This window comes from Siniperca chuatsi, linkage group LG16, assembly GCF_020085105.1.
Source record: "Siniperca chuatsi isolate FFG_IHB_CAS linkage group LG16, ASM2008510v1, whole genome shotgun sequence".
In the NCBI taxonomy this organism is placed as follows: Eukaryota; Metazoa; Chordata; class Actinopteri; order Centrarchiformes; family Sinipercidae; genus Siniperca; species Siniperca chuatsi.
Window position 1 is genome coordinate 20,164,149 of NC_058057.1, and position 18,814 is coordinate 20,182,962.

The following is an 18,814-nucleotide window of genomic DNA, read 5'->3' on the forward strand; positions in this document are numbered from 1 at the left end:
AAAAGTCGTGATGTCAGTGATGGGTCCAAGTGTCCGCCATGTTTCATATGAGGGAAAGAGAAGGACTGAGGGCTCCAAACATCCTTATAGAGATACTTGCTTGACATTTTGTCTGACAAGCTTTCCTCTTGCGCTCAAATCTCATTACTTTTAGTAAAAAAAAAAAAAAAGTCCCTTTGCCAATTTTATATTAACAATTCTTAAATCCAACTCAAATTGTATAAAAGATTGTTAAAAAAAAAACACTACCAAAACAAAATCTGCAGCATCCTGTGTTGCAAAGCTTTGTAATTTGTGATATCAAGGCCCAGAGACAAGATGCAATGCTGCTTGACATGCTTCTACATTCTTTATTAAATGTAAGCCATTTATTTAGATTGAACAAAATTATTCTCATATAAATTAAAAGCAGCTTGCCCCTTTGTTTTCTCCCCCATTTCACTCCTCATTTTACTGTGTACTAAGAAATGGTGATGATTATTTGATATGGCATTTGCCTCTTCCACAACCTTAAGTGATGGCCAGTATATGTGACACCATTAAACTGCTTCAAAGAAGAGACAGAAACAGGAATAAAACTGTTAAGTAGACCAATCTCAATTTAATGTGGTATACAGAAATATTAAATCTAAATTACTATTGTATCCCTGCATATTCCTGAATATTATAATTAACATTTTTGAACAGACAAAAAGATCAGATTATTTGATATAAATGTAAATCACAAGCAATTCATCTGTTAGCCAGAGGTCTGTAACCCATCTCTCCCTCCAGCTGCTCTGCAGTGAGAGAGCCCAGCAGAGGCTGACAGTCTGGATTGAAGACAGAATAGGCGCTCAGTTCTCCAGGCTCGCGGGCAGCTGGGCTACGGAGTCCTTCATAGAGCCAGTAGAAGAGGGAGATGAGGAAGAAAGGCAGGCCAAACCCCAGTTCTACAAACAGACCAAGCAGCACCAGCCACAGCAGCACTTTAAGCAAAGTAAGGTTTGAGAAGACAAATTGTCTTGAAGCCAGCCATCTTCCAAGAGCGCTGTCCAGCAGCCAGTCACGCTGGTCCTGCAGAGAAGACACAACGGGAGGTTCAATGCATTTTCAACACCACCATGTATACGGCTTACAGTGGGTCTGGGCACAAAATAGGCCTCTACCTGCTGGGTGTCCACATGATAGGAGCATTTAGGCATTTTCAGTTAAGAGCAGATGACTTGTTACTTACTAGAGTACTGTAGTTTGATACACTTCAAACTACACCCATTATAGACAGACTAGTATTTAGAAGAGCTCTCCAGAAGCACTGCAGTCTGGCCAGATGCTACTTTTTTTATACTGTTGTATTTCAATGTGGATTTATTGTGGATGTTTATTTTCTGGTTTAGTTAGTACTTATATAAATTGGCATTTAAAGGCATTATTGGTTAATCTTGTTACATGTAGAGCTGAAAGAAGAAGTTACTGAAATGATTAATTGTTAGCAACTTATAACCTATAGTCAAATCAATAATCGATTAATCATTTATCAAGCAAAAACATTCACAGCTTCTCAAATGCGAGGATTTTCTGCTTTTCTATGTGTTATATTACTTTAAATGTAATACATGTGGTTTTTGGAGTGTTGGTCAGACAAAACAAACAAATTGAAGATATCACTTTGGGTTCTGGGTAATTATGATGGCCATTTTCTGACATTTTATAGACCAAATGATTGATCAGTTAAAAGAATAATACCAAAAACAGATGACTCGATAATGACAATATTCGTTAGTTAGTTGTAGCCTAAGTGACATGTTTTGTGTCTGTCTTTTAACATATTTGGGACATGTGGTTCACGTATCTTGGATTTGGCATCATGTGATCCATAAATAAAATAAAATTCAGAAAACATTTGACACAGCCAGCTGCAGTGAAAACTCAAATAAGCAATAATTCAGAAAACATTTAATCGGAAAGTTAATGCATTTCTGACTTGATTCATAGTCTAAACAGAAATCCAGCTGTCACAGCAACTTGAGTGATGTCTCACCTTCCTTTCAGAGCTCTGGGTTGAATCTCTGCTTGTTCCTGTCCTCTCCTCTGTCTGTTGACCGTCAGCTGTTGATGTTGTATCGGTCTGAGCAGCTGTGTCCGCTACTGTCTGTGCTCTGCACTGCGGGCCAGCACTCTCATCCTTTTTAACAGCATTTTCAGCCTGTCGCCTGGCTCTGAACTCTGCAAGCTTCTGCTCCATCGACACACGCAACCAGCTCCTTTGCACTAACGTTATTAGGTGTACGTGGCAAAACAGCTGCTAGTACAGCTCATTCAAAACTTTGTTTCAATAAAGCTTCATACAACGTCCGATACAATTATGTCGACTGTCATTCACTTCAACTTCCACTTTAACTACATTTTAGAGATTTCACCATGCTACTAGCTTAGCAAGACGTTTGTTTACCTTTTACATCCGCGTCTATCTGAAAGACGTAAGTCATGTCGTAAAAAAAAAGCAGTCAATTGTCGTAAAAGGTGTCGTTTTTTGGCAACTTTTCGCAGGTCTGCTACAAGCTAGGTTGTTTTTATTAGTGGTGAGTTTCCAAACGTAAGCACTTTAATGTTCAGTGGTTAATCCTTTCGTGAATATATGTGTTTTAGCTGTTGTTGCTATTGGCGACCTTCTCCTGAGCTAACGGTAGCTTACGTTGCCTCCTAAGCTATCGATAGAGAGAAACTAAACGGTCGGTGGTTCCGACATTTAGCCGACGTCCAGTTTAAGCTGTCTTCATGTTGGCGTGTCATTGTGGAAGTTAGCGTTAGGTTAACTAACTGTAGTGAGACTTAAACGATAAAGAAAGCATCGTCTTACAGCAGCAGGTTTACGTATTGTATTTAAGTTTAGGACCATTATGCCAACACCTACCTCACTGTCTTACATCACTGTTTATAAATCCAACGTTAGAAACAGACATTTATTGGTATATGGTCAATTTGTGTTACATCAGGATAAACGTCTTGATTTCTATCATCTCGCTTTCAGTCTCGTGAATAAAACAACCAAGTAGGGATGCAATCAATTTCATTCTCGATTAATCATTAATCGTTTAATTTAGAAATTATTATTTTTTAAATCGTGTCAATTACAATTTCTCAGACGTCTTAAGATTGCTTGTATTGTCCGACTAACAGTCTAAAACCCAAAGATATAATCATGTAACACGATTAAAAGATGAAAAGATATGTCTATCGATTAAACGATTCAGATCTACAAACAAGGTTACTTCATTTTCTTTAAGCTACCCAGAAGGTGATGCCATTGTGTTATAATTACTTAAAGTATTGAATTGCGTCTGGAAAAGTAAAACCGTCTAGTTTCTTTCTTTCCTGTTGGTTTTGTTCACTGTAAATATCAGAGTATAGGCTGTTCTCTCTTTCCTCTCCAGACATGGCCTCAGCTCCGGCACAGCAGCCCACCCTCACTGTTGAGCAGACCAGAGGTGAGAGGAGCTTATTTTCTATAAAGTTTGTATTTTCTGGCCTTTCATTAGTTGCCCTACATCATTAATGCTAAATAAATAGCAGACAAACACTTCCAGTGTGTCACACTGCCTGATGACCTGAGATCTGTCACAACTGTGTCCACGTTTAAACGCACGCTGGACACTTTTCCATTTCCTCAGGGTTATATAGTTAGTTACTGTGTGTTTGTTTGTGTCTGTCCATGTTTGTAACACATGTATTGTAATGAAAAGCGCGTTTAGTTTACATAACGATGGGATCTTGTAAATGACAAGATCCCATCGTTATGTGCTGTATAAATATATATCTACTCACCTTACAGTCATATATATTACTGATGTTTTGCTTTTTTCACAGTGGTACTGAGCGAGGTGATCCAGGCCTTCTCAGTACCAGAAAACGCTGCGAGGATGGAGGAGGCTCGAGAAAGTGCCTGCAACGACATGGGCAAGATGCTGCAGCTTGTGCTCCCTGTGGCCACAATGATTCAACAAGAGGTCATCAAAGCCTACGGCTTCAACAATGAAGGAGAGGGTGAGCATTAGGCAGCATTTTCTAGCCCTAAAGTTCTTTGACTAGGTGCTGCTGTGTCATGCAGAAAGGACCTTTGAGCACAAATACACTGTATATGCATATAGTTGACAGTTTCCTGGATTTTACTGGTGAGAGCCATACAGATGTACTCTGTGTGCATTGGATCAATAAACTCTGGCACCAAACAAGATAATTCATAAATTCAGAGCCAAAGCACTGTCCTGTAAAGGGGAACATTGCACCACAGGATTGAACTTTTTTTGAACTCTTCAGACCAGAATTCATCATGGTATTCACGAGAGCTGGGCCATATATTGATATTACATTCATGTCATGATTTGAAATGTAATATCGTCTGAGATTTGGTTATTGTAATGTTATTTGATAATTACTAGTCATTTAATTTCTCTAAATGTTAGTGTGCATGAATATCATCTGAAAGTGACAAGAGTCAACCCAACAATATAGATATTTAGGTTCTGTATTTTGTCATAATTTCCATACTTTTCTACCCACAAAGGCGGTATGTGCTTCAGGGTAGATGACACATTTCATCACATTGATCTTGGCTCTGCTTCACTTTCAGGTGTCCTAAAATTTGCCAGATTGGTGAAGATGTATGAAACCCAGGACCCTGAAATTGCAGCCATGTCAGTTAAGCTGAAGTCTCTCCTCCTGCCACCACTGTCAACACCACCTATAGGAGGCGCCATTCCAGCTTCATAGGAGTTATTTCGACTGCAAGGTTACTTTCATCTAATGCTTTGGAGCAACATGAACATACTCTAATTCCAAGATCTTGTCTATCATCTACTTTTTCTTGTGAAATAATACAAAAAATACATTCCAACAAAGATGAAACTCAAATCTTATCTACATTATGGTTTCATATAAAGCATCCTTGCAAAAACATGTTAAATTATTGCTTTTCAAATGTTTCAGTATTTGTTACATGTTACACTATGACCATTTTCTTGTCATTGATCCTTAAACATTTCCTTAATGCCATCTTTTTTTTAATCATTTTAACTATACCATTTTTATATGCTGTCGGATGTATCAAATGTCATTCTTTTGTTATATATTAAAATGCTTTCTGTGAATCTGTGTGGTATTAATGGAAAAAATGTTGGGGGGGAAACGATAACTTCCATATACATAACTTTATTATTGTAATAAGGCTTAGACAACAACATCTTTATATGTTCAGTATTTTTCAAAAACATAGTAAAGTGCTTACACACATTTACATATATACATTTCCTCCAAGGCAACTTTCCTTTAAACAGACACTGTAGTATTTAAGGTTAAAACATCACTATTCCAACATAAAATCTGGGTTCATGTCTGCGCCCTTCCTTTGTTTTAGGTTTGGGTGCATGCAGACATGATAACACTATCGTGGCCGGAGAGGTTCATGATAAAAAATAACTATTAGCAGAGATAAATAAAACTAAAGTGCCCCAGATTCTGAAACCATCCACTTAACAAATACAACACAAGTTTAATCATAAAGTGCTCAATATTTTTAAAAAGGCAAACTGTGCAAACCCAGTGCGCCCAGCACCCAGTAACAAATGTGAAAGTAATTACTGAGCAGGTGTTTATATTATGGACTTAGTGACCGTACTGATTCTTTTTGTGTCTTGTGCATTAATCACCCAGCAGCTATTTGGATCTGAATAGATGGTATGTAGAAATATAAAAATACTCCCAGGTTTAGTTTCTTCCATCTGGGTGTCAGCAAACAATCGTTTCTGTGTGAAGGACATTGTACGGATACATAAAATCATACATGGTCATACAGTCTAATATTGCTGACACTTTTTAAATCCTGGCTGGCAAGTTCATTGTGACTAGAGCTTCCTCTTGTGGTGAGCAGTGTTTAAGTCCTTCAGCTCCAGTCACAACAATGGAAAAGAACCAGGCAGAGAAGCAAGACGAGAGAAAACGACTTCACATCTCAAAATGACGGAAAATGCTTTCGACATAACCCAGGACCTTCTGCCAGTCCGGGCCTTCTGCCTTCAGCATCTCCTCCGCTGTCTGTCACAACATGTAAGAGCATGTAAGAGTAGTGGACACGGTTAGTTTTAAGTAACTTTCCAAATATGTTTTGTAACAACCTGTACCCAACATCAGAAGTGCACTGTGTAAAATGTCTCACCAGTGTGGCTGTGATTCCCACACTCTCGCCTGTCTTAAAAGCAAGGTCCAGATTTTCCTTCTGTAAAAACATTTGAGTCAGACGCAGCTTTTATAAAAAAAATCAAGTACACAGTTTCACAGACATACCTTTCAGTCATGGGTTCTTGTAAAAGAAAAAAAAAAAAAATCACGTTCACTTGTACTCACTATTAACGATGTTTTGGTCCTCAGACCTTTGTTAATAAAGAGAGTACAAGTGATCGACAGTGTGCAAGAATCTTGCAGTGAGTTATGAAGTTGCCGTGGACTTGATAGTTAATCTCTAAAATCATAAAACAGATTATCAATATTTGTGACTGGATAGCTGATATCTGTCTCTGTAAAGGCTTTTGAAATAATTAGAATTTAATTGCGGCTATTACATAATCAGCTTAGTGCATGCATTTCTTTTGTTTTGAGAATCAACAGCAATAGTTTTACCTTGTCTGCCGGGTAGAGGGTCTCGTACGGGATGTAAGTCGGTAAATATGTGTGATAAACAGCACAGAACGCCAAGCCGTCCTCCCAGCTGCTGCTGAAGTTTGTGATCTCAATATTCTGCCACAAAACATACTCGATGAAGACAAGATATATATAACTGGTAAAAAGGTATTTTTGATGCACACCCTGAATTCCTCTTAATTTTACAGATTGTGACGAATTTCAAAATATTTCAATAATGGTGACAGTCTCCTCTCTAACCTTATAACCTTGGGTACGACTCTGGCACCAACGCAGCAGGGAGTTTCTTCTGGAGCCACCATGACGCCTCAGCAGAGCACTGAAACCATCCTGAGGTCTGAGGAAGGCAAGAAAACATTTCACCACAGTTTTAAGAATAACTTGTTGCCTTTTTCTTAACATAGTTACACAATGCTTAAACAAAGAACATTAGCCACAGTAATAAAAAAATAGTCAGTTTCAAGTCAATTTTAACAGTTGCGTTTTTAGCTGACATTTAAAAAAAACCAAAAAAAACCAGAAGCAGCGGTGCAAATTGTCTACAGTTTGTGTGTCAAATCGAGTCTTGGGAACTGCAAGAAGAGCTTTTTCTGCAGATTCAAGTGTGCAAAAGGTTCAACCCGAGATTGTGACATCATAGTTGATTTGAAAATGACTCATTTAATGCTGAACATTTATCAGCCTCTCCGTCTCTTTTACACACAAACGTCAGTGTCGGTTGAGATGTCGGTGTCAACCAAGAAGAGGGCCTAATCATTACTTACTTGATGGAATCAGAGCTTTGGTCCTCATCCTGTTTTCCTGAAAGGCACAAATGTAGCCTCCATCATACAGCTGTACACTTACTAATCTGTCTAAAAGAACATTTTTTGGTTTAGTACTGTAGATTTAAGTTCACCTGTATAAAAGCTGGACCAGCTGTCCTGCCGCTGTAAAATACGGTCCATCCTTCTCTGTTTTGGTGGCTCTTCTTTCTGGAAAAGTTTCGAGATGACACCATGGACTTATTCTACAAATGCCATTACAAAGTGTTTCCCACCCCCTAATCATTCAGATATTCATCTGTATAATCATGATAGTTTAAAGAACATTTCATTTCAATTCAACAAGTGTTATTTATACCTTGCATAGCGGCAATGTTGTGCTCACGTTTTTTGAGGTCCCATTTTCACCAGAGGAGTCAGTTGGGAGTGGGAGACGAGAGAGACTCCTAAAAGACATGTTTTTACACGTTTTATAAAACTGTCTTCTATTGATAGGGGTGACTATGTTGTGAGCGTTCACGTAGACTCACCAAGATCTTTCAGACAGCATCACAATCCTCCTTGGATCTCTCTGCCCACGTCCCCCTTCTTTCTTCTTCTCCAGGGCAGCCAAACTGCGAAGGTATCCCTCCGCCACCCCTTTCCCTGTCAGCTGCATGCTCCCTGATCCATTTGCCTCTTCAGGATTGTGAACCACAACTTCAGCATCCACGTCTTGATTTGTTTCATTCTCATCCTTTTCAATATTTTTAGCTTCAGTGTCAGCTTCAACTTCCCTGGGTATTTCCTCCCCCTGCCCCTCCTCAGAGTCTTGTCTATCTGCCTTTTCATCACAATCTGTTATGTCTTTCACCCTGCATGCCGTCCTCAGAGCGTCCAGCTCGGCCCGCTCCTGCTGCTGCTGCAGAGTGAGTTCAGCTAGTTTGAGGCAGACGTCTCTGTGCTCGGCTCTCAGACTCTCCAGCTCTCCGTCCTTCTCCTTCTGTCTGCTGAGGGACTGAGCCAACTGCGCCTCCACAGCCCTGTGGCTCTCCTGGAGCAAACCCAGAGCCTGCTCCGACTCGACCCGCAGCCGGTCGGCCACAGACACCGCGACCTGCAGGTCACACTGGAACTGATGCCACTCCAACCTCTCTGTCTGCCATGGAGGACAAAAGAAAGAGGACCAAATGGAAAAGAAACAGTGTAATCTTGTTCTCCATAAGGCTCTTAGTGTCTTCTGGAGTTCTGGATATTACTATGGCCTCTGATCTCTTACCATATAAAATATTTAATAAATTCAGTACTCTAAGGCAAGTAATAACTTTTTCCACCTGGGCTATTGGAATATGTATGCTGCAGTGATGTCACATGACATTATAATCATAAGACTAAAATACCAAAGAAAAAGTAAATTAAATTAAGATTTTTCAAGATTCCAAAAAAAAAGATTGTGTGTATATATATATATATATATATATATATATATATATATACATACATACAAGTGTCCAAAAGTCTCTATTTCACAGCAAATGTTTATGAGGTTTCAGGACATTTTTATGGCCTAAGGGTGTCATGCAGTTCCAACTCACCCTCAGTGTCTCCCTCAGTGTGTCCACCTCCTCAAGCAGCTCATCTTTCTCTGTTATCAAGCGCCTGAGCAGCTCTGACAGACGGGTTGAACAAAAAAAAAAGTTTTTAAAATATATTTAAAAGTCTGACAACTGCAATCAGGATGGGTTATTCATTCATTATTTATTTGAGAGCAACATATAGCACAGTTTCATGAACTTTTTCACAAAATAGGAAAAAGGACAAAACTCATAACATTAATAGTGGCTCTGTTGCATTTCGCCATCCAAATGAGCCAGTATGCTATATTCAAGGGCCCTGGCACTGGTATAGCTAAATTGTATGCGGTAATTGTCAGCATTATTGGTTGAAAAGTAAAAATGTCATCTGTGAGAACAGTCTTGACTTTATAGTGAAGGAAAATGAAGTAATAATTTTACTTGCCAGTTAAATCACAAAAAGTGTTTTTTTGTGCTTAAAAGGGGGAACTCATTCTGTGGCTCTGGAGGAGCTTTCTAAAGTCTGATAAAGTAACCTTTATGATGTCATAGTGATGTCATCAGAGTTATCTCGTTATGGGTTTGAAGACTAGATTAGGCATTGACATTGGAAAGATGTAGGCATTTACCAGGTCAGGGTGGTATTACAAAAGATGCTATTGAGTTGCATTATGGGAAAATTTTGACCATTCTTTCCTTAATTTGTCTCTTGCAAAAGGAAAATACTAAATCACTGAAGTACCTCTAGGTTTTTTTCCCTCCATCTTGTCCATTTACTTTATCCATATGCTGAAGTAATTCAGTAGTGCAAAACTGTCGACAACAGTTTACTTAAAGTGTGTTTAAGAAAACAAAACAAGGACCTACCCACTGCACCTGTGGTAACGTCAGTGTTGGGGGTCAGGCCTAGTGAGGCCCTGTAGTGCTCCATCAGACTGAGTAAAACCAGGTTCATCTCCTCTCCCGCTCTCTCTGCGGCAGCCTGCGGCTCTAATCCACTATCCCGCTCCTGCCAGCTCTGCTCTGAAGGCAGGGACGCCGGGCTGCCCGGGCTGAGCTCCTCCTGCCCGTGCCTCGCTGCTGCATCGCTCACATTTGTCTCTGAGTAGCCGATGCTGTCTACGCTTATCACAGCCCATTCTGAGGGAGCAGACAGCTTCTGTGTCCACTCTGCGATTGGAGAGACGGTGGAGGGGGTGGTGCTGCCGACTGGTGATGGCGTCTGTGCCTTATTAGAGGAAGCTGAGGAGGATAAGGCCATGGCAGTCAGATCTGCCTCTGAGGGCGTGGTAGGAGGCGTGTGGAAGAAATCTAAAGGAGAACCTAAAAAAAAGGGAGAAATAAATTGTATATCAGATGGGGAGCAAAAGAAGAGAACATCAGAGAACTGTCCTGAACCTTAAAATCATCTAATATAAGATGAAAAGTGTGCTGAATGCAAAGCCCCTTTCGTCTTTTCCTCGATGCAGATGTAAGCACCCAGTGTCCGCTCCTTTATTTACTGTCCCGGGCTGACTGATGCAGCAAAAAGCCTCTCCTGCCAATGTCTTGGCAGGCAAACACTTACACACTGTTCCCCCATGTGGCAAGATGCAGGAAGAGAGGCGATTTTATCCTGATCTACTATCTAACAGCTGCTCTCACTGCGATTACATCCATCATTAATGCTGCTGGCATTCTGCATAAACCATGCACCTTCCTTTTTTCAAGGAATTTAGAGTGAATTCATATATTTTTTTAGCAGTTTGTCTTGGTTTATTATGAAACATCATTTAAAAAGTGTCACCTGTCACTGAGAAATAATGTTAGAGCTATGTGATTGTATGCTGTTTACAGTGTGCATTGGTTATAAACTTGTGGAGATTTTGGCAGGCTACAGGGATCTCCACCTGCTTTGACTCAGATCTTTTCCTGCTTCCCCTCCTTGTCCTTGTGTTGTACTGCAGGATTCTGCAGACTCATCATTTTGCTGGTAGCAGCGTGATGTAGTCTGCTCAGCTACAGCTGGGGAGTTATTCTCATCCTCTAGCCTGAGCCTACTTTCTGCATACTGACAGCCAAGAGAGCAGAACAAGGAGCAGCATTTTAAACAGCTGTAAGTGAGAATTAAACCGAGCGAGCGGCCGGCTCAGTGTCTTCAGTTAGAAAACAAGACGTGTAAGGCGGCACGAGGCAATTTCACACATTAGCTGAGCCAAATGACAGCTGGCTTTGAACTGAAGGATACTGAAGGCATGAGAGAGGCTAAAAGATCTGACGTTGCTGAATCCAACTTTCGCCAAATCCTCTGGGATACAGTTTGTATTTCACTGCAAACTTCTGATTCATCACTTCCCGTGTGCCAAGAAATTCTCTGAAACCAGAATTTCATTTAGACAGAGTACATCTATAGAGTGACAATCAGTGGAAATGTGATGCTCACTTCTACAGCAGCCATACATTTACACAAAAATCTTGTAAAAAGAATTTTGTTTGACTTGGTTGAATTAAACATTTTGGCTTTCTTATATCAGTATTTTCTTATTATGTTTAGTGGCATACTTCAGTTCAGATGCTGAAACCATGCTTTGTGCTGCCTTTGCACTATATCAGTGTGCTTTGGGTAAACAAAAGGATATGATGAATGGACTAGGAATTAGGGGGATTTAACGAAGAATTACAGCGCTCATCCTTGTTTACCTGGTGTGTTAAAGCCAGCAAAATCTGCTATTCCAACTGTAAATAAACTGGTTAACACAATAGTCCTCTTCTAATTTTCTGTCTGTTTTCTGCATTTTTATTCTTTCGTAATGCAGAAGAGTAACAAGCAGAAAGCTGATGTCTTCCTTGAGTTTACAGGCAACTGTTACTCCTCTGCGGGGGGGGGGAGAGGCTGGACAAACACTGAAGACAATAGTCTAAGTACAGTCAGTCTTACAGTATAATGACCAGAAGAAAGGTGTCAGTTCAAGTATGTGTGAGAAAACTGGCCAGGTGCAGTGCAGCAACTTCTCAAATCACTTTTATTTTGAAAACAGTAAAAAAAAAAAAAAAAAAAAAAAAAAAAAAAAATTATAAAATTAAATAATTAAAAAAATAAGAAATTTTACATAGTGTTTCAAGACAAAACCATTGCTTGTGTTGTTTGCCTTTGACCTCAGGTACCTGTAGTGCCATGGCTGTCTTTGCCAGTATGGTTACCCATGATCCAGCAGGGGTGGGTGTCTGGATAGGCTACCCCAGTGTCCTTCACTGCGTCCTCTGTATTGTGAGGCCCACTGCTGTCAGGATGGAAGGGAATAAATATAAATCTTTCAATGAGTACAACTCACTGCCAAGTGCAACATGTCAAGAAAACAGCCATACAAGACTTTAGAAATGCAGAATCTTCTAAGCTTGGAGGTTGGAGCCCAAACATTTTACATAATATGACAATGGGGTTTTATAAAATTGTTTTTTCTCATTATAGAACATACTACTACCAATGGGTTTTGGACAATATAAAAAAGACAGTGTCAAGTGTGTCACCTGTCTGCAGTTTGACCAGCTCACAATAGCTGTCTGATAAGCCTCAAGAATTAAGAGCTGACAGTTATAAAGGGTTACATACATTTCACATAAAGTAACAAATGTGTTGAGCAACAAAGCGCCACAGATGTGTTAAAATGAGAACATCCTTTCTAACAACGTATACACAGGCTCCTCTGCAGTGCTGTTGAGTTATATCGTGTGTAACACATGGCCGACTCTCTATGAAGAATTAACCAAACTCCATTGAATAATCTAGTGATTTAAGGTTTCCATGGTTATTGAGAAAAGACATATCCATTAAACGTCATAAATAACCTCTGTAAGATATTGGGAGAATCCCCAGGGAAATTCGGCATGCTCATGGTTTTCTACAAAGCACTAAATCTAAAAATAATTTCATTTATTTTTTTTTTATACACACTGCTGACTTCTGGCCTCCACAGATAATTTAACGGAGTTGATTAGGCTACCAGGAGAACTACCTCTAAAAACAAAACTATGACTAAATCAAACTGTTGCTTAGTTAATTGTATGCCGTATTAACGAGTCCTTTCTATCAATCTCTAAACTATCTTGAAAATTTGCTGTGCTACACAGTCCCGTTTCCAAATGAGGCACGCAACATTAAACTGCCCGGTTGGTGAATGAAGTTTGGAGTCACGTTTGTTCAAAAAGAACAATCCGTATCGGGGCAGGTGATGTTATTTTGTGACACTATTTTGGCTGTGACATACGTTGCATCCAACCAACGACACTGCATACACCGTTACCCTCCAGTTTCATTCATCCTACCTGCTCAGCCTGCCAGCTGGACGCCTTCCAGTTTGTGTCCCCGGCTGTCCGGCAGGTTTCTTCTCCGGGTATCTCGATCTCCCTGTCGGGGTTTTCTGCGTCCCGTCTCCCAAATTCACCGGAGGCCACTGTTCGTGTCACTGACAGTCATGTTTTCCCGATATCCCATATTCACCACACAGCTGTAGCAAGACAGCCACCATCTATAACTTGGGTCCAATTCCCAGAAATATCCAACTCTGCTTCGCCTTTAAATCCAATGCGACAAAAAAAACAGAGGAGGCAGAAACAAACTGATTGCGTAGCAGCTGCACGTTGAATCGACGACATGAGTGATGTTAATGACATTGTTTAGAGCAACGTTTGAAAATGTTTTCACGCAAAGTAACGGTTCAAAAGAAGAAATAATGTGTAGTCTATAGAATCAAATGCTGGGAAAGCAGCACAAGGAAGCAGTTAGACCGGCTGTAAGCTAATTATCTTTAAATGCAGGTGTGGTGGCACGCAGGTAACAGGTTACAGCTTCACACGGTCTGGAGATGCATTACGTCACATTGCATCTGTCATAGTTCACAAGATGTGAAAATAAAAAAGCTAAACAACCCGAGTAATCTTCAGCAGACATAACTTCACTAAATCCCGGTAAACAGGTCCAAAAGTTTGAGTCTGGGATTTCCAAGAGTCATTGAAGAGGTTCCAGTGGATCCACCTGTATTGTCCTGGTTCATACTGGTCAGAAGCTCTAACTACACCAATACTGAATGCAAAGCAAAGTAATATTAAGTCTGGAGTGGAAATTAGATGTACGCAACAGGTTTCACAGGCTGAAGAGCATCACTAAGGCTGACAGATATCCTCTCTGTTTTATAATTTTGCACAGCCAGAGCTAATATCACTGAAGCAAGAAGATCATTTAATCACTGAATTTCATAATGACACCTTGAATGGAAATCCAAATACAGCTACAAAATTAAACAAGCAAGTATACCAAACTTTAAACTAATAAAATCACACAAGGGAGACATAGAAGTCTAGCATTGGTGTTCATCCTTGTCATAAACTGTATAAAGAGTTGGGTACTTTTAACATCGCAATTCAAAGGAATTTATCCACATTACAGATGAGACTGACAATGGGCCTTTACCCCTTTAGCGCACTCACACAGTAGCCTGCCTTTCAGCAGTGCAAATGGTCTCAGACCCTTCATTAAATATATTTAAATACATAGGGAACACTTTAAGAGGCAATGGTGTGAAGAAAACAAGTGTTAAAGTAAAGTTAAAATCTTTCCTGAGATATAGTTTTCCTTTTATTTGCTTTTGACACGTCACACAGTTAAGTCAAATAATTACTGTACAAGTTGACGACAGCATAGTAGGGCAGGAAAACTGCTGGATGAGTCATCAAATGAAAAAGTGTCAGGACAAAGATAAAGAGGATGGAGGAAATACTATGTGGGGAAAGCTGTAATAGAGAGATGATAGAAGTGTACTGTATGCTGCCAAGGAAGCATGGTAAAAAAAATAATATAAAGATATTCAGATTAGGTCTTGGCTTATTTGTCATATTCTGACCAATACAATTTGAATACAAACACATTAAAAGGGTGCAGTGAAAACAGCTATATCTAACACTATATATGTGCGTTTCAACAGCTATAGTCTGTGCTGTTTCAGCACCATGGAGAGGGACAGAGTGAGACTGCACAATGTTGTTTATTATCATTATTATTATGCAGCATGTAATTAGAATGGTTCAGCACCATGGACAGAGCACAGTGAAGAAGACTGTCTCTGGCGCCCTCCAGTGACCAAACCCAGTACTGACAGGAATAATGAAAGAGGCAATAATATTCAGATTTATTCTTAAGTCTGTCTGTCTCATTATTTCTGTAAAATACAAGAACCATTAGGTAATTCTAAATCAATAAATAATAAAACAAGAACATACAATCTAAATTGTATGCTAATAAAACAAAGAGGCTTTTGTTACTTAGTGTAAGTATACATTGTGGGGCTTTAAAGGTTTGAGTTTGAGCATTTTTCTTAACTCTTTGACGTTATTCTCTGTGGGTCAACGGGGAGTTGTGTCATTGGGATTTTTAATACTGCATACAGTAGAACTTCAAAATCACAACTTTGTGTGAGTTTTGTAAGCTTCATGCACAATAACAGTGTTTTGGTGAGTTATTTTCCTATTTATACAAAACATATTGCTGTTTTTCAACACATGTTGCAGATTTTTGACTTTGTTTCTTTTATCTTCCAGACAGATATCATTTTCCTTCCATTTAACTAAAATCTACTTGCAGAAACTTGACATTTTTTGACTGAGGTTATCCATAACAGTGAACACTGTGTATGTGTGTGGTTTATTGTTGCCAAGGTTATGTTATCATTGTTTGGTAATGTTGTAAGTGCAGACTGATTTGCACTGTGTAAAATCTCTCTCTGTCTCTGCAGAGTGAGCAAAGGTTAAGAGATGTTTTCAGCTTCTGGCTGTTTTATGCACTGTACCCACATGATTTCTCAGTGACCTACACACCACGCTGCAAAATCAGTTTCCTAGCATTAGAAATCAATCTCACCATGTTTCTTCACACTAATTCCACTGACTTTTATTTACATAAACTTTGTCTCCAAAGCTTAAGGCTCTTCAAAACAAAACTAGTTGCAAACTGTGTTTCACAAGTAGAAACCTTCACAAAAAAAAGAGTCTTTGGCTCTGAGTTCTGGGCTGAAGTCTTACTCCTCTGTGTGCAAGTAAAAGACCAAAACAGGGGTACAGGGGATTAGAGTGTATAGGAGGAGATTGGCTGTAAAGGTGCCTCTTAAGTGTAACGTCCATCCTGGATGTCAATTATGAGGACTCTTTTTGAGGAAATATATGCTGAGCTTGTGCTTTGATGACACTGCTGACACCAAACCCTGCAGGAGCTGCCCAGAGACACAGCAGTCAACCAGCACTGGCCTGTCATGAAGCTGTGCTGGAGTAAAGTGCCCTGCCCAGGACAGCACAGTGTTTTTCATTCAATTACATCCTTCAAAAGTTATTTCAGTAAGAGCTTCACAGGTACATTTTCTGTTATTTTAATCATCAGGCTGCACAAGCAAAGTCGGTAATAAATCCCTTCTTAAAACTAATTTTTAATCTTTTAATCTTAAGCTTTCTCTTAATTAATTATAAATTATTACAATTGTTTTAATTATCATTTTAATCTTATTTTATTTACTTTTTACTCCTTGTTTTACTGTAAAGCACTTTGTAACTTTGTTTATGAAAAGTGCAATGTAAACAAAGTTATTATTATCAATACTGAATAATAAGGAAAATGAAATAAACTGACAGGGTAAAGACCATATGAAATGATATGAAAAATGAAAATGATGTTACTGTTATGTTACTATTTTTTGTTGCCTGTTTTTCAAGTTTAGCTCATAAGATAAAGCTTGGTGTTTTGTTTTTCATTGAAAAAGCCACGTTTATTATTATTCACCAGTAATTCAACCACACATCACTGATGGTTTGTGATATTGGGAAATATAAATAAATTGACATAACTGTCCTTTATTTTCAGTATTTTCACTTTGAATTATGTAGCCTACGTCATCATTATCTAATGTAAACTAACATCAATTAGAAAGGTGTGCTTTTACTTTTAAATATATTTTTTTCTGTTTAAGTCTGTGTGTTAGGGTGTTGAGAAGTTACGTTATTTCTGTTCGATTATATCAATACAAGTAGGCTACTGTAGGTGCGGACTTTGTGAAAATGGCGTCTGATATTGGCTGCCTTCATAAGAGGAGCTGTGCTATCAGTGACCACAACAACATCAGTGCATTATAATTCATCTCCAGAGAATGGAGTCTGCCGCTGCATCACGACTTGCGATGGACAAGAAAACACATACAAGCCGCCGTCATCATGGGAAACTACGGCCGCTTTGCTGCAGATGTTTCTAACGAACAACGCAATGAACATTTTCACGGATACCAGGGGACATGATCGCCTTTCACTTATTTATCGCCCGTTTACTATCTTAGAAGAAGTGACCTGCTCTGAGGAGGAAGATGTCAGCGCTGAAAAAGGTAGGAACTGGAAGGAAGGATGCACAGTGTCGTACTTGTGTATGAACCGAGCCTGCAGCGCAGCCTGTTATTGTTATTATTGACTGTTATATCTCAGGTGCACCTACATGAGGTCTGACGGAGGCTTGACCGGCTGGAGCCAGGGCATCGCACCTGGTCAGAGTGAAAGTGTAAATGTCAGAAACTGCCAGAAGTTCTGCAGAGCACGAATGAGTCACTCACTGAATTATTTTTCACTTGTCGGGGTGTTTCCTGCACCCATCAATCAATTACACTGAATGATGCATGATGTGTGGGTGAGGTGAGAGTTAGAGTACGTGTTTGGAGGTGGAGGGAGGGTGGAGGTGTATGTGGGATTTTTTTTTTCCCTTGGGGAAAAAGCCATTGTGAATGGAGGGGACCCACAGCTTCTCCCTCAAGTTTCTTCTGTCTCTAAATGCCCACATGTTCCCATTGTGCTGCTCCCCTCCATTCAGTCAATATATGTGTGTGTGTGTTTGTGTGTCTGGAGTGACTCAGCTGTATTGTACTAGTGTATATCTGTCATCCATCTTTTCATCTGTCACAGGTGTTACCATGGCTACTACAGACTCACTGCTGTCTTTTCTTTGAGAAGGACTCAGGTAAGAGGTGGGAGGGGTGATTAATTCAAACTTAATGAGGAGATGTCATTCAGCTAACAGGCAGTTGTTTTGTTTATATAATGGCTTTATGGTAGCAGGCATCTGAAGGAATGACGTGTTAGTGGTGGCAGCTTACTCGTTCTTTTTAAGAGATGAGTTTTCACGAGTAGGATCAGACCATTTTGGCCTGTTGACCATGTTTGCATACTTGGTGTTTGGTAATAGTGTAAACTTTATTCAGAAACCACAAGAGATACGTCTGGTGATATTCTATAATTTTCTTATTGTCAACAAATCCCACAAAAAGACCAGACTGCTCATAATAAGTTTTGCCTTTGTAGCCAAAGCCTGGTATATATCTCATTGCTACCTGCCATAGACCTCAATATCTGTTCAAAAATGATTAAAAACACATTAATGAGCCACAACATCAGGGCAGGTGAATCTATCCAAACAAGACGTTACACCTCAGACCGATCCTTTACCAACTTTATGTTCTATTCTGTATTCAAGCTATTAAACAGTCAAAAGCTTGTTTCAAAATTGCAGACTTTTCTACATCTTAACTAGCACCATGTTTTTCCTATACTTGTATGTACACATGTGCACTAGACCACCTTACAGCACTATCACCTGTCCAACAAAAATATATGTACCCATATTCTAGCACACAAGGAAATAATACTAAATATAAACATAACTTTAGCACAGTCCACATATAATTCACTATTTAAAATATACATACAACTATTGTAGGAACTTCAGTGATATCAGAACACATAAGATGTGATAACACAGTTTAATTTGAGTCA

The 18,814-nt window shown here is 39.4% G+C and overlaps 4 protein-coding genes across 18 annotated transcripts in view; 2 read left to right on the plus strand and 2 right to left on the minus strand.

Moving 5' to 3' along the window:
- Positions 1-573: 573 nt before the first annotated feature.
- saysd1 (SAYSVFN motif domain containing 1) lies at positions 574-2,449 on the minus strand. The gene is made up of 2 exons (XM_044170478.1): positions 2,021-2,449; positions 574-1,056 (listed from the first exon to the last, which is right to left on the minus strand). Exons 1-2 carry the CDS (start codon positions 2,222-2,224, stop codon positions 733-735), a joined length of 528 nt encoding a protein of 175 aa, XP_044026413.1. The 5' UTR covers positions 2,225-2,449; the 3' UTR covers positions 574-732.
- A 6-nt stretch (positions 2,450-2,455) lies between these two features.
- Positions 2,456-5,126, plus strand: grcc10 (gene rich cluster, C10 gene). Of its 3 annotated transcripts, none has more exons than XM_044170480.1 (4): positions 2,456-2,561; positions 3,414-3,467; positions 3,847-4,023; positions 4,610-5,126. In XM_044170480.1, exons 2-4 carry the CDS (start codon positions 3,416-3,418, stop codon positions 4,747-4,749), a joined length of 369 nt encoding a protein of 122 aa, XP_044026415.1. In that variant the 5' UTR covers positions 2,456-2,561; positions 3,414-3,415; the 3' UTR covers positions 4,750-5,126. The 3 variants fall into 3 exon arrangements, with proteins under 3 accessions (XP_044026415.1, XP_044026416.1, XP_044026417.1); XM_044170481.1 differs by having other exon boundaries at positions 2,501-2,575; XM_044170482.1 differs by lacking the exon at positions 2,456-2,561 and adding an exon at positions 2,644-2,665.
- Positions 5,127-5,171: 45 nt separating this feature from the next.
- The window catches only part of LOC122863715 (cytospin-A-like), a 101,530-nt gene continuing 87,887 nt past the window's right edge, over positions 5,172-18,814 (minus strand). For 4 of the 8 annotated variants that reach the window (XM_044170472.1, XM_044170471.1, XM_044170468.1 and 1 more), the window contains 10 exons: positions 9,857-10,312; positions 9,011-9,084; positions 7,967-8,574; positions 7,795-7,882; positions 7,571-7,646; positions 7,437-7,473; positions 6,913-7,009; positions 6,652-6,768; positions 6,191-6,250; positions 5,172-6,069 (listed from right to left, as the gene is read on the minus strand). In XM_044170472.1, coding sequence (XP_044026407.1) covers positions 5,980-6,069; positions 6,191-6,250; positions 6,652-6,768; positions 6,913-7,009; positions 7,437-7,473; positions 7,571-7,646; positions 7,795-7,882; positions 7,967-8,574; positions 9,011-9,084; positions 9,857-10,250 — 1,641 coding nt within the window. In that variant the 5' untranslated portion in view covers positions 10,251-10,312 and the 3' untranslated portion in view covers positions 5,172-5,979. Of the gene's footprint in view, positions 6,070-6,190; positions 6,251-6,651; positions 6,769-6,912; positions 7,010-7,436; positions 7,474-7,570; positions 7,647-7,794; positions 7,883-7,966; positions 8,575-9,010; positions 9,085-9,856; positions 10,313-12,133; positions 12,254-13,291; positions 15,239-18,814 lie in introns of those variants that run through there. The other 4 variants (XM_044170467.1, XM_044170466.1, XM_044170465.1 and 1 more) reach the window with 4 other exon arrangements.
- The window catches only part of LOC122863714 (disks large-associated protein 2-like), a 111,592-nt gene continuing 109,427 nt past the window's right edge, over positions 16,650-18,814 (plus strand). For 2 of the 6 annotated variants that reach the window (XM_044170456.1, XM_044170457.1), the window contains exon 1: positions 16,651-17,379. In XM_044170456.1, coding sequence (XP_044026391.1) covers positions 17,244-17,379 — 136 coding nt within the window. In that variant the 5' untranslated portion in view covers positions 16,651-17,243. Of the gene's footprint in view, positions 17,380-18,814 lie in introns of all 6 variants that reach the window. The other 4 variants (XM_044170458.1, XM_044170459.1, XM_044170463.1 and 1 more) reach the window with 3 other exon arrangements.